Genomic DNA, 15,355 nt, shown 5'->3' on the forward strand with positions numbered 1-15,355 from the left:
TCACACCAGCCCTCTAAGCTCCGCTGATTCTTTCCCAGATATTATGTACTGTTTCGCTGTAAGGATCTTATCGGTTCTTCTAACAATTTCCATGTTTCCCACGGTACTTGAAGGCATCACGACTACAGTGCTGTATGTCGATACACGCGCGCACACAAACACATCTGGTGTGAAGTGGGAAAGCCGCGCTTAATGCTTTACTGTCACTTTCTTACTTTTACTTGTCTTGCTGATTTCCGTTTTTAACTGGGGGGGATACATTTAATTCCCCTTGAAATGGTGACAACTTCGTTTGAAGACCGGTCACCGGAGTCAGGTTTGCCGCCACTATAGAAAGAACTTGAAGCCGGGAAAAAGGTGATTTTGTGTCGGGGTGTTTAAAGGGGTTTGTGAGATACCAGGAGGAGTTTATTATTATGTCCGAGTGGAGGATTTGAGATGAATTCTAAAAGAAGGTCAGCGAAACTGAAGCTCCGGCGGTCTTTCAGCGAGCAGCTGTGGAGCTCCACATCCAAAGCCTGGGATTTACTCTGGAAGGGTGTCAGAGAGCGGAGACTGGCAGGTCAGTAGCCCGCTTCAGGTCAGATCTTAGCCCGCGGTATAGGCTGGAATAGAGTGTCATCCACCGCAGCAGAGACTGAGGTGACCCCATCCTATTACTGGGAAGAGTTCTTTAATTCGTATATAATTCGTGTATAACAATTATTATTGTTTTATTATTGCACACTGATCAGAGTGACATTTAAAGAGAATTTAAGAAGAAAACACATTCTTAATGTGGTAGGCTATGAATTTGTTTTGTGTTGGTAGATTTTTTTTTTGTCTAGACACTATTGATACTGTTTATCCTAAAAATTACTCCACGCGTGCATGTAGTCTGGTCTAATATTACAATTTTAAAAATTATTTTTTTAGTTGCGCTCAGTTGAAGGTGTAGGTAGTTAGGCAGCAAACTAAAAAAACTGTCTAATAAATGCCATAAACTTATAATAAATACAGTTTAATACCTTTCTGTAGGAGAGTTTTCCTTTATTAGCGTCGATTTTTTTTATTACTTTCAAATGACAGTGGGGTCGCAAGGGGGCGCTGATAAGTAATTTCACCAGCTTTATGAAGTGAATGAGATTGAATGAAGCAATGTTTGATCTTATTTTCTGTCACATAATTTACGTTAAGTTATTATTGTGTTCATAAGAAATTGGTTTTCATTTGGTTTTCTTTCATTAGTTATAATGACTGTATTTCTGCAGGGTAACATTATTGTGCATGCTTTCTGTGCCACTGTCTTTGAGATTATAGATCACATTTTTTTCCCTTTACATTATTTGCTCATACTTGGCTCAAAAAAAAATCCCAAATAAACCCAAACTGAAGCAACTTTGTGACTGCATTGAAAATATTTACACATAGGTTCTTTAACACCTTCAAAATGCATCTGCCTTTTTTGGTGACAACACATGTGTTGCCAAGAATTATTCAGTGAAAGTGAACTTTATTTTCCAAGTAATATCACCTACAGCATACATGTTAACTTTTTGAAATGCGTATGAAATTAACTCTATATGAGGAAGTGGCACTTAATGGCAAAAGAGATGGAAACATTTACCACAATAGGCACAGTTTTGTTATTGGTATGTTATGGTATTTTTTTTGCTTCTTCTAAGACTGTGTTACATAATGTGGAAAATGTTTAATTTTTAGAGTACTCTGGGATCGATTTAAGTTAATAATTTCAAGGTCAGTTTTTGTTGCACTGGTTCTCTTAATGGCCCTGAGAGAATTGCGTCAGAAGTGAACGTCAGTCATCTGTGCAGTTGCCCGAGTGTACCGCCAGGTGCAGTAAAGTGACCACAATAGCGCCTTATGTGGGGAAAACCACATGAATGACAAAACAGCTCTGTCTTCACTGGTGGATTTGAAGTGCTGTAGTCATTCAAATGGAGACCAGATGTTTTTATGAGTGTGCGCACAGAGTTGCATATCAGATCTGATCCATGCTTGGCTCAGCTGTGAAGCCTGTTTAGGAACGTCACTGGTGCAGCAGCTGAGTTTGCCAGTGTCTGGATATCTGACACATTAATCTTGCATTCTTTTCCATATGCAGCATGTGAAGCTGCTTATGCAGACACTGAACAATGAGGGGACAAATGCTGCATAGAGACCAGACCCAGATGTAGATGGCTGACATATGGGAATTGATTTGAATCATTTGTGAACTCTGTCTGAAAGTTTTTTCTTTTCTCTGTTTTTAGGGTGCTAGGTGCGGTACAAATTTCTATTTTTGGATATTTTCTTTTTTCAGTGTATATGTAGATAATGGTGCTAGTGAGGTACTCGAGATGGATTTGGTCTGTCAGCGAAGAACTTATGATGTCACAAAGAACTTATGTTGCGACAAGTGTGTTTGCACCCTAAAATACTAACGAACTGGCTAAAAGTTTAGTTTAATTTTTTAAAAATAAATTACACAGTATCTTATATTATGAAGATACATTTAAGGCCATTCTGCAGCAAACAAATTTAAACCAAAGCTTTAATAAGCCTTATCAACACCTCTGAGATTAATGTGTGTTCATTACATATTCAAACAAAGAGATGTGAGCTGCCAGCCTATGTAGATAAGTTTAAATCACAAACTTTTTTTTCATTATAAGGTGACAGTCCAAGGTTATGACTTTGAGACTTTGAGCCTTTGTCCAAATCCTAGACATTAATTAAACCTCTTAAACTGAATTTTTGTTGGCAAAGCAGAAATTTTCAAACTGAAAGTTTAGCTTTAAGTCAAATGCCTGATTTGATTTGTTTGGCTTATTTAGGAGCTTTGGAGTAAGTTGTGTTGCAGCCTTAGAAGTCAGCCGTAACAGTATTTTATTTGACATTTAGGTGTTGAAACTGAATTCTGTGGAGGAATACAAATATACAAGATTGCCTGTATTGTACAGTACTGTGACGCATCTATTACAGCTCTTAAAAGTGTTAAAATATTTGGTTTATTTATAAACTGAGGGTTTAGTGGTTTTCTCTGTCAATCATCACTTTAGTGAGTTGAGACGTTCTTGATCTATGTGTCCAGTTCTGATAGATTGTGGAGACATAGGCATCCTGGAATAAATAAATCCTGGATACTTTGGTCTGCTTCCTTATTTCCCAAGGGGTTGCCACAGCAGACAGATCTGCACGTTTGATTTGGTACAGACTTTACACAAGTAAGCCTTCTTAAAACCTCCAGTTTATCTGGGTATGGCATTGGCATTAGGGCTATCTAAGCCAGAAATCGGGTTTTTGTGTGTCCCCCAATCTTGAACTGGGGATCATTTGCAGATTATGCCTGGTGTCTAAACCCACAAATATTCCTTCTGTACTTAGCTTTAGAGCTCAAGCTTCAAATCCAGAAAACAGTTGTTTTTTTTTTTAGAATCACACCTGGCTGATGGGTATGCTAGATATTTGTTTAAGTGTCAATAAGCAGCTTTGAGCAACTGTCCTCCTGTCGTAATTTTATCTGGAAATTTTACCCCCAGCAGAAGCAAAACTTACAATTAACAAGCCAATGGTGAAATAATTGGTTTGTAGCATTTATATTGTTAAATTAACTCCCAATGACAAATATAGGCATGAAGTCTTGCTAAAAACAAAAAAAAGCATCCAAGAGCTGAAGCGAGTTAAAAAGTTTAACCACCTCATCATATAGAGCTCAACTGGTCTTGCAGTATTTGAGCGTGATGATCATGCAGAGCTGAGTTCAGCAGTCAGAAATGTGGTGGCTCATGAAGTGGAAATCTTCTGTCACACTAGAGTTATTCTTAAAACTTAGCCACAGGAAACATAGCCACACCAGAAGCAAGACTGCCCAGTCCAGAATACATGTGTCTGCTGCTGAATAAAACCACATCAGACTAACGTCAACTAACTCAAGATGATTCAGAATACAAGTTCCCCTTTTGTAATCACACATGGCAGAAAGTGAGTGGAAAGCAATGAAAGTTTGACATGTATTAAAAGTCTGCATTATGGCTTGGGCCTAATAATGAAGTGTGATACTGCTGCTATATGTGAACTGGACATGATTCAAACCCAGTATCACATATATCTATTTTTTTCTTTATGGGGTATATAAACAATAAAAATCCACTTTGTGACATGGTAGCTATGTTGACAGAGCCTCTGTATGTTTTTGTGCATCTGTAATGTGAGTCTGGATTCCTGTTGTCATGTGGTATAGCAGTTGAGCTCTGAAACCCAGACAGTGGCGTGTTGAAACAAGTTTGATAAGGGCTGGAGTCACTGCGCTCCCTCTAAGGACAGACCACAGCCATTTCATCATGGCTTGCGGCATAAAGTTAAACACAAGGACATCTCTGAGTACACAGAAGATGTTGTAGCTCTTTCACGATCACCGCTCAGGTATTTGAGCATGGACGGAGACGGTGACACCATTAATCTCATTCACTGTCATTTACAAGATTGATTCTGTAATGTGATACGTATGATGCACTCGGTGATATACATCGTCTAGACAAAAGGGAAGAGAAATATGCAGAAATGTTTGCCCTCATTTTTTGCATCTAACACTTTAAGCCATTCTTTCACAACATGAATGAATGCAGGTGTTTGTGTGTGTGTAAAAAGAGGGGGAAAAAAAAAAGAGTCGTCACCCAATGAAATCATCTGAATGGTGTCGCACCATCACCTAGTGCTTTTAAAAAAGCGAGAGCCTTGTATTAAACATGCCACTTGAGGGTGTGGGGAGGGCCATTAAACCCGGGAGAAGTTTATGAAAATGTGAAGCGGGCTCTGAAGTGTGCTGCTGAATTGTGGTCTTTGTGAGTTTAAGCTAGGGTGGATTATGCCAGCTAGTGAGAGGAACAGACAGGGGCTGTGTTTAACTTGGTCGCTTGCCTATTTCTGCTCTATTCACGTGTGTGGCGCCATGCTCACACTAAACAGACAAGCCTGTATGCTGAGGCCGGGACAGTCACTGGGAGAGTGGCAGGGGCCTTGATTGGCACTGGGTGTGTCTGCTGGTACCAAAGCATATTTCAGGTATTAGAAGGCTGTTATTTTATGGTGTAAACTGGCTGACAGAAGTGGACTTTAAAATCATAAGAATATATGATTTAGTTTGCCATTCCAAATGGAGTAAGTGACTTGCTTTTGAAAATATTTGAGATGTTTTTTTTGTTTTGTTTTTTAGCTTAGAGGAGATTCATTTTTGGTTTTACTTGTAAAACCTGAAAAGAAGGCGGAGTCAAAAAATCCAACCTTGTAACGCCGTTTTTATGCTGAGCTTTGTTTAGTTTCTGGAGGATATGTTTGGGATATTTTCCACAAAAAATAATCCAAATGAGATGTGTTTGCAATACTGGAAATAATAAGCTATGTGGAGTTGCCTGGATAGAGCACAAATAAAGTGAATGCACCGAACTGTCACCTACACTGCCCATACATTGGTGCAATCTAGCAGTTTCAAAGAGCGGCTAATATCTGATCCCACTGGGATAGGACATTTACCTTTTCACAAGCTTCTAAAAAGCTTTAGGATTGCAGGGGATGTGTTGCTCTGTCATTAGTAAGCATAAGGGAATCACAAAGAATGTGTTTAAGGGAGCATGTGATTGTTTATCTTTATTTTAATGCATTGTACATTGATTTAGCTGTTACTTTGTTACTGTCCTGGAATGTCTTACAAGAAAATGAGCTTGCGGAGTTGCATATGAATAAATAAACAAATAAATGGGGGGCGAGAGGGGGATTATATGCAAAAAGAAGTTGTAATAAGTTGTAGCGATTGTCCCATAAATACCTAATTTTTCCTTTTGCTCTACACAGCTTTATTTAAAGTCACAGTTTGATAGATGTCTGTTGGTCCATGGCAGAAAATGGAAAGTCATTAAGTCTTTGTGTACCAGCTACAACAGCTGCAATTATGAGGAACTATTACATGATAATAATAGTCAGATTGTACAAAAGTGAGACTAAACATTATTGTGTCAGGGAGATGAAGCCTTTAATTTTGATCATCAGAACTGATTAAAGTACTTGCTGGAGATTGATCTTTACTTTTCAGTTTAGTAAAGTGGAATTAGGTCAGTCGTGTTCCAACTCCAAGCTATTTTTCCTGTGAGTAGCTGACACTTTATAGGCAGCCTACTGAGAGCACTTCCTGTGACTGGCTGTTATGAGAGGCTGTTATGTGGTGGGTGTGGGTGAGCAGAAATGAGACTTCTCAAATGAAGAACAACTTCTCGCTCTCATTCCCGTTCCGTAGTTTTCTCGAAAACGACACCAAGAATTTCTCGTGCAGTAAATTTGGTGCCTGTGTGACCTGCAACAGCACAAGTATTGTTCTAGCACAGGGAGGGTCTGAAAGCCACTATTTTTGTAAGCCCTCCCAAACCCCTCTTCATCCTCTCCTGCTCTCCTTACTCAGTTCATAGGCATTCCAGTGGTATTTATATTTCCCTCCAGAGCAGGGGGAAGTTGACAAGTATTCACACAGACATTGGATTCAGCTCAGAAAGGTGGGCAGTACTCCCACTGCCTGCTTGCAATTGGTTTCATTGTGGTCACATGGCCTGCAGAGACAGGCTGAAGTGTTGGCACTCCTCCCCCCATAGCCTCCGCTGTGCCCTCCCTCTCTGCTCACTTTAGGCTTTTCACGCATGTATGTGAAGTTTTCTGTTGGTCAGACCCTGTGTGGTTGAGTGTTTATCAGCCAGGGGATAGGGGCTTATTACAGTTATGTTTTGGGAGCTTCCCGAGTCCACGGCCAGTGAGTGCCTCGGGAGTATGACCCCTGAGACTCAGGATATATACCTGAGAATGGACCATCACCGCAGACGCTCTGGCTACAGGTTGGGCAGGATTATTGCCAGGCAGCAACTACTCAAGAAGATTGCTGGAGGTAGGAGGCTTGTTAGGACAGAAGTGACAGTTCAGACAATTATTCAATTCTTTTGGTTGTTTGGTTTTTGAGTGAATTTGTCATTTTTCCAGGATTGAGAGGAATACTGACTAAGCGAGGTGGTAGTCAAAACATGGAGTGAATAAGTTCTGTCATGTGTTTGTGAATATGAGGCTGTGATTGCAGGATGATATGTTGACAAAGTAGTGTCTTGTTTTGATTGGGATAAGCTGATTGTCTTTTTCATATCAGTTTGTATCTCTATTGGTTTCTCACTTATTTCTAGATAAAAGTGGAATTCAGTGTTAACAGCCTTTTTAAGACACATGTACAGGACACCCGGAAACAGGGTGTGCTTGTGTGTATCGCTGCAGAAGAGAAAAAAAACTTGACCTTTAGCCAACAGGTAGTCAAGGGTGCAGAGGTGTTAAATAATTGGTATTGACTGACTATAACAAATACAGATAGGTGATAATCAATAGGGTCAGTTATGTAAGAAGAGCTGGGCCCACAGTGTAAACAATACATCAATGAATGTCTTGACTTGACAGGTTTACAAGCACTCCGTTCATTTAAAGATTGCTGCTTGTAACCAGGTGAGCCCTTCGCCTTCAGCTTCCTCCGGGGCCTCTAACCTCTTTCCTTTGTCTTTAAATACCTGGAGACTTAAATCCATTCCCCAGAGGCCAAGAAAGGGCATGTATAACAACAAAGACAACTAAATACTACGACTCCCGCTCCCTCATGCAGGTGTGAGCACTCTGCCGCTGGATCAAAGGGTGGCTGCATTTCATAACATAAGCTTCATTGCTAAGAAACTTTGGTCATCAGATGGTAACGTACAGCATAGTTCTCCTCTCAGTCACAGTAACAAGAGCGTGAGTCAGATAATGCAGCCTTGTGTGGATAATATTTTGTATCGCCGCAGAGGCAAGGGCAAAACACAAGGCTTGTTTTTGATTGTGATGATGTAAAAGATGCACAAAGGGTGCTGTTGGGTGGATTTCCCAGTACTGCGTGTGTGTACGCCTGTTTTCTGGTGGAAATCTTTATGATCTGGTGTGTACTGACGTGTGGCGTCATGTAACCAGACGTGTTGTTTTCAGATCACAGATGTCTAGGTTGACAGCAAACCAACATTGTGGGTCATCTATGACAAGGACAGAAAACATGTATGTTTAAAGTGCAATGTAAGATGCTTTTATTCAAGTTAAGTCATTTTAATAACAGGGTTTCTTTTTATGGGAGATCTTATTTGTCATGTTTTTGAGGAGTAGCTTGGAATTTTTAGTTGGAACCAGTGTTTTGTCACAATTAAGCAATTTTCCTGCTGTGACTTTAAAAAAAAAAAAACTTTAAAAAAAATCTAACCAAAAAACAGTGATAAACAACTAAAATGCTTCTTAAAGGAAGTATCAGTTGTGTATCATCTTGTGCTCTTACACCAGTCTGAAGTGCTGAAGCTAACAGTGAAGTGGTATTTTAAAGCACTGGCTACAGAGCCACCGAATTGATCTTTGTGTATTGGCAGTAGCTGCTGCATTCCAGCTGGTCGGCCCTGTTGACACAGCAGGTTGAAAGTGAGTGTGGGTCATGGTGATGGGCAGCATTACTCATGTATTGTTTCATTCCAACATTCCAGGGACGGCCGTTCGATCTTAGTCACGTTTCCGATTAGATGACATTTCAAGGTATCCTGAGCTATCTGCGTGGGATCCTCCTCAGTCCTTTAAGTTAAGGTATCGTTAGTTGTTACTCTCGAAATATTCTGTCTTTCCAGCTTGGAGAGTAGATGGATGTGCACGCACAGCTGTGTGAATTAAGATGAGAAAAAAAAAGGTATGTTGGCTGATTCCAGATCTGAAGGGGTCTGTATATTACAGCAGGAATGCGTCTCTGTCCTTGAAAATATTTCTGAGATTTCAGAAGAGTATCCCACATGCGATTACTCTGGAGGGCTTACAGTCTGTCTGCAGCTTTTTGCCCTCTCCCTCAAATCCTCCCTGCTCAACCCTTGCCTGGATTCTCAGAATTTCTGCATCTGTTTGTTACTATTCATAGGGCAGAGATACATACAGTACATCATACATTTAAACAGCCATTTGTGTCCAGGCACTGCACATAGTCTCTGGACAAGAATGTGTCGATTTTTTGTACTGTTGTTCTTGTTTAAAAAAAGAAACGACCTTTATTACTGACATTTGAATGATACATTTAGTCTTCTACCACAGGTCGGTACTAGCCACATTTATTTTTGCATGCACATATGTCTTACGTTAAAAGGGATGATTTTCATCTGTTTTCCTATAAACTCGGCCAGACTATCATGAAACTTGACTGTTCATCGATTGTTCATGGACCATTTTTTCCTCTGTGGAAGCATTCCTGTTTTATCATGGAAAACTTCTGGAAGCTTCATCTTTGCTGGAAATGTTTGCTCCAGCAAAGATGAATTTCCAGCAACATTGCTACATTTTCTCGCTTACTGTGTTGGGGCCTTTTCCTAAGTGAGGGGCTGTTGTGTTTTGAACAAGAAGCTCTGTCCAGTGTGACCCTTCCATGGCCTTTCTTCATGCCTTATTGACCTTGGCGCAGGCAGCGGGCTCCAATCTCTAGCCTGGAAAGGCCGTTAGTGCTTTCCTTCATAGCTGAGGACAAATCCTGCTCCTTTTAATATGACAGAAGTTACTGAGTGGCAGCTGTGTGCATATCAGTGAATCTGCATCTTTTCTTTTGCTACCATGGCTGTAAGGCTCCTACTTAATTGTGCTGTCAGCTACATTAGTACTTATGTCGCCACACAGCAACACTTGGTAAACACCAAGTGTTTGCTTTTTTTATCAAGGTTTCATGACAAGGTTTATATTTTCTGTAAAGTTTAAATTATTAAAAGAGATAAGTTACTGAGGCAGAAATATTTGAGTGGGATAATGTGTGTACTGCTTGCAGATTTTTAAGTAGTTAGCATAGAGGAGACAGGACCACTTAAGCTTTTTAAGAGGACAAGCTGCACCGTCTGTTCTTCCTCCGACTGGAAGATGGTTTGAAAACTGCATTGGAAATGGGTTTGCATTGTTCTGTCTTTTGAGAAGTTGTATCAGTAGAAGGGGCTCCTCAAAGTAAGGAATCCAGTGAGACCGTGCCCTGTCCCTGTCAAGGCTCCTCTGCCAAAGCACTGCATTATTCATCAGCGGTCTGCTACAACATGTGGCGCGTTTGATGAACTGAGTGTGAAACAAATATAACTGCTCCTTCTTTCAAATGAAAGTATGATGATAAGTCAAGATGTAGCCTTGCACATTGTTAACTTGGCTCCTTCAAGCCTGTTTATCTTTTATTCACGAGTTTCTGGGCTGTAGCTGAGAGTGCTATGCAGATTTTGATTGCTGCCTTAAGGGGGCAGTAAATAAAACTGACAGGGAGGGAAAAGCAATTTTGACAATGTGCTTAGCTGGTTGTCTACATCCAACATTACAGTCATCACACTTCAGATAATGAAATCTATGGCTTGTACTGTTGCAGTTTGTTCTGTTACATGATTACTAAAATTGTGTGTGTATTAGTTTAGGCATAACAATGCTATGTCCCAATCCATACCATGCTATTTCTAATTAAGTCTTAGCCTTTAGTGTTTTTGCACTTTGGTGTTTTTTGCAAAAGTGAAGCTGCTTAGCTGAGGAAAGAAATTCAGGATGTAAGCAAAGAGTCTTAAAAAGACTTTAAAAAGTTCTTCCTTTTTCACATTTTAATTGGCTGCGATAGTCAAAAGCTGCTAACTGACTGTCATGTGGTGTTGGACGTATTGTATAACTTCCCGTTTACCGAAAAGTGTGTTGAAATCTGTGTGATAGTTAAACATAGTAGTTAAGATGTAGATATATGTATGTATGTATATGAGTTTGGTCACATGCCAATGTGGTTTTATTCTCTGTATTGCTGTGGGTGTGAACATTTGAGGACAATGTGCTGCCTGTTCTTTCCAGGGTGTATGCAAGCTAGGATGGTACTCAAAAAGGTTAAGAATTTTAGAAAATTAATGTTCCAGTTGTTATACTTTTTATTGTAAATCCTGTTTTGCCATTTACATCTACGAAACCAAAAAGCTTTTTCCCCCCTCAAAGACTTTCTTCCTAATACCTGTTTAAAAAGTGTAAAGATAAATAGATTGTTAGTGTTCAACATTGTTTAAACAACCCTTGTTTCAGATTTTTGTCTCCCAATCCTCCTTTGTTGAACTGGCAAATGGAAAAAGGTCTGAATTTCAATGAAAACATCAGGCGTACACATTTTATTTCAGATATTATTTGAGTGTTAAATAATAGAGCACATATACACTTGAATAACAGAGCTATTTAAACTATAGCTCTACATGGTTCTTGTTGTAGATCCCACTGTTCCTAAGGTCAAAATGTACTGTGTACAGTTTGTTAGTTGGTGGAAATTTCTTGCTCTGTTGACTAAAAAACAGAGGGGGAAAAAACAAATGGTTAAGAATCTTGTAACTCTCAGGAACAAACTGGCTCACTCCAACCAACCTCTAACAAGTAAAGCAAACATCGCATTCATAAAGCTCTTTTGCAGATTCCCACTTTTTGCCTGTATTTGGCAAAGAGCAAAGAGCTCACATACTCTTTGCAAACTCCTTCTCCTGTGTGTGAATCAGTTGAGGCTGACAGCTGCCACATGTGTGGAGCTAATCATTTACTAGGTGCAGATTGAAGAAATGCCTTGGCTGCACTGTAACAGGAACACAAAGTCACATATTAACAGAAGTGCTTTGGAAAACTGCTCAGATGTTTTATATTCCACATGCCACAAAAAAATGCTGTACTGTTTTTACAGTGAATAGTAGATTTATTTTGGCTTGGTATATAGTCAGTGCCTTTAGGGGTCTGACCTTAAATTTCCACATTTGCTTATATATAAATGTATTTTGTATGGATGTAAAATAAAAAATATAGATAACTATGTATTATATAGTCCAAAATAATTGGTGATTAAAACACAGTGCTCTAAGTGCCAGAGTTTAACACTTGACTGACCTCTTGTGGTAGAAATGTGCATTACAAGTCATAGCTGGAAAAAAATGACAGAAGTGTAAAGGCAGCGCACATCCAGGTCACAGACATTCAGCCGCCGTCTCTCCTCTTTATAGGCTATTCAGCCCAGACGCCGACGGGCACAGATGAGAAGTGGTTTTACATTTTTAAGTTATTGTTCTGTGGGTAAGAGTACAAATGCTCTAATAGAGCAGAACAGTCACTTAACTCTATGGGTGGCTGGCAGTACTGGTAAACCAAAGCTGTACCTCGTCATACACAAAAGTTGTGCTGACAGTATGATCCTCTGTGCTGCCACTCACAAGTCTGTTTCATGAGTACATCAAGCTCCTGAGGAAATCTTGTAGCCACTCACTTTGAAGTTGTTAATTAGGACCAGCATCCCAACGGATGCTCCATGCTTTTATTGTGGAGGTCCTGAGAGGGCTTTCTCACGGTATGGGGCCCGTGCTCTGACATTGGCCCTCTCTCTACCCTCTGACTCTCCCAGGCCATTCCCAGAGAAGGAGGGAACCCTCCATAGTGCCCTCTGGGAACCTTTCCAAATGAGAGGAAGGAGGACCTAATAGAGCTCTGCAGGATCTGACTTCAGAAGGATTTCTTCAGGATGTTTTTTTTCCTTTCTATTTTTGTCTTTACTCATTACTTCACTCATAAACTACACAGGATGTGTTAGTTTATACTAATTATCTCAAAAAGTTGATTCTGTTCATCTAGATGTAGCCTTTTCAGTGGGGGGAAACGTTTCGTCACTCATTCAAGCGACTTCTTCAGTCTCAGCTGACTGCAGGTTTCCCCAATCTTATAAACAGTACATTTGCATAATGACTGAAACTAGCACCACTGATGAAAAATGGGCTGTGAGGTCAGTTTCTTGATCATTAATATGCAAATTGTCACAAGCATTGATCAATGGTCATGGGAAGCATTCACAGAGAGTTGGGGAATGGCTGCAATGTGAAAGATGTACCCTTAGGCCCCCTCCTTGATTCAGAGATGCTCTTTCTCTTTTCACGAAAAAGGGCCTCCCTGACTCCCCGCTCAAACCAGCGTTCCTCCCTGTCCAGGATGTGTACATCCTCACCATTGAGAGTGGCCACTGGTTGCTTAGTGCTTCTGTGTTGTGCCATCCGCTTAGCCAGAGGTTGTTGGTTTCCCCGATGTATTAATCACAGTAATTCTCCTGGCACTTAATGGCGTACACAATATTACTCTGTTTGTGCCAGGCAACTGGATCCTTGGGGTGGACCAATTTTTGGTGCAGCGTGTTTTGGGGTTTGAAAATCACAGAGAAAATGTGCCTCAGGTGTTCCGATACTCCTGACTCATAAGGGCTCACTAAGGGTTTTCACTTAGGCAGCAGTTGTCCTTCTTCTCTTCTGGATCACCTGGAGCATTTTGGGATTTCCTTACCTGGATGATTGAGCATGCATCAAGACATTTATACTAATTAGCATCTGAATTTTTTTTTTTTTTTAAATCTTTGTGGGTGCCACAACATTAGAAACATGTGTCATAAAGCTTCCAGTAATTCTATTTTCATGTTACTGTCAAGATTTCACCTGAGCTGCCTGAGAGTTTGTCAGTAATTCTTAGCAATTAGTAATTCTTCTTCACTGGAAAACCAAATTGTAGTGTTTACGTAGACTATCAAAGAGAATGGAGAATCAAGGCATGCACCCTATAGAATTTCACATAAAAGACAAGATGTATGGACTTTGAATGCAGATGCATCAAAGACCTACTGTATAAGAACTTGTTTAGTTTGTTTGTAGGACTAAAGTGTTACATTTAACTACATGGCCACATGGGAAACTGTAGGAGCTAACTGTAACAGAGCTGCCATAAAAGACGAGGAGGAGGGAGTCAACTAGAAGAGCCCTGACAGGAATCTTGCTGAGAGAGGGAAAAGGAAAAGAAAGAGGGGAGGTAGCAGACAGCTCCAAGGAGATGTTAGTGAAGAGAAAGTGGAGCTCACCGTAAGTCTGATAGGATTGCAGGCCTTACATCAGGACTGCAGGGAGCACATATGTCCACAGGTACAATAGCTCTCTAGGATCTGTTTCAACAAGCTATGCTTCCTATGTTGGCTTTAAAAAAAAAAACCACAGTTTTGAAAAAGGAAAATTTATGAGAGCAGATAGCAACTCCTTGGTGCATGTTATTACTGCCCTGCCCATGTTATTAATCTTGCACTGTGTTTCTTATCTGTTGATAGAGTGAATAATTTCATCTGAAAACTAGAGCAATGATTAATCTATAAAGATCACTGTGGGTTGAGGAAATAGTCCAGGGTTTCAGGGACTTTTGCCTGCATGAAGAAGGAAATCAGCAAAAGCCAAAGCTGATACTTTTATCACAAAAGAAAGCAAATCCTTAAGAAAAGGGCCTCCACGATAGTTTTCAGAACACTTTAACATGCGTGGGAACGTGGCTTCAGTTCAGTGTCTGGAAGTGTTTAGCTTTCACATTGTCTCTTGGAAGTTGCTGCGTATGTATTTCACAGAAAGCTCGACTGATTGATTTCTCCTCTATTCAGAGCTATTGGCAGTAAAGTGGAGGTACATGGGGATCTGGAAATTACCATCCTTTCTAGAGTTTGGGGTCAGAGGTCCCTTCTGTAGTAAAAGACACTTCTGTTTAAGTGTCAGTTTGAAGCCATGTGCCAAAGTATCCTGTAGTGTGACCAAAGGGGAGGAAGCAGAACACCTGTCTGTGAAGCAGAAGTACACTTGACACTAACCTCAGTTTTTGCTATTTGCAAAGCAACCCCAGGGATTCAACATGTGATTGTTAGAACGTTTTCTCGAAACCAAGTCAATGTGAGACACTGTAACAGCCTGCCTGAAAACACTGTAGAGCTGATGGTTTGAACTTTGAAGACTTGGCTTGCTCAGAAGCCACGTGGCCCCAGCATCATACCCAGTTATTTGTCTTCTGGCTCTGACTCCCAGCCAGCAGGAATGGCTATCAGTTTACAGTTTGTGTCTGGGATCATCTGTAAATCCTCCATGGAAAGGCTGTTTGTGGCAGAGTGATTTTGAAAGCTTTCCCTTTTCTTTCTGACTGTTGACTTGGAACATAAACTGATATTTGCTTTTAGAAACCATTTGTAGTTATTTACTAGAGTTTAGCAATGTTTGGATTATCATGAATCGTGCCATTCCCACATGATTTTCAAGTTGGAATTTTACTGAAGGTTTTTTTTTGTTGTTGTTGTTTTTTAAACCTACTGCTGACCAACACTGCACAGGAATGAGCGTATGTGAGTTAGCGTCTTGGTATTTAATTGTTGTCACTGTGCATTGTATTATCATTACTAGCTTGTGAATGCTGAAAAAGCTCTAATGGCTATTTCTAGACAAAAGGCAATATGAATGGTGAAAGAAAG

General features: G+C 40.2%; 1 protein-coding gene across 5 annotated transcripts in view; it reads left to right on the forward strand.

Moving 5' to 3' along the window:
• The window catches only part of stard13b (StAR related lipid transfer domain containing 13b), a 62,131-nt gene that overhangs the window by 29,800 nt on the left and 16,976 nt on the right, over positions 1–15,355 (forward strand). Inside the window, exon 1 of one of the 5 annotated variants that reach the window (XM_085429367.1) lies at positions 6,546–6,904. The exons of the other annotated variants lie outside the window; for them this stretch is intronic. Within the exon in view, the coding sequence (XP_085285493.1) occupies positions 6,742–6,904 (163 nt within the window). The 5' untranslated portion in view covers positions 6,546–6,741. Of the gene's footprint in view, positions 1–6,545; positions 6,905–15,355 lie in introns of those variants that run through there. 5 annotated transcript variants of the gene reach the window in all.

Source organism: Rhamphochromis longiceps, linkage group LG14 (genome assembly GCF_057381845.1).
Source record: "Rhamphochromis longiceps isolate RC_006_pf linkage group LG14, R_longiceps_female_GT1.1, whole genome shotgun sequence".
NCBI classification, from domain to species: domain Eukaryota; kingdom Metazoa; phylum Chordata; class Actinopteri; order Cichliformes; family Cichlidae; genus Rhamphochromis; species Rhamphochromis longiceps.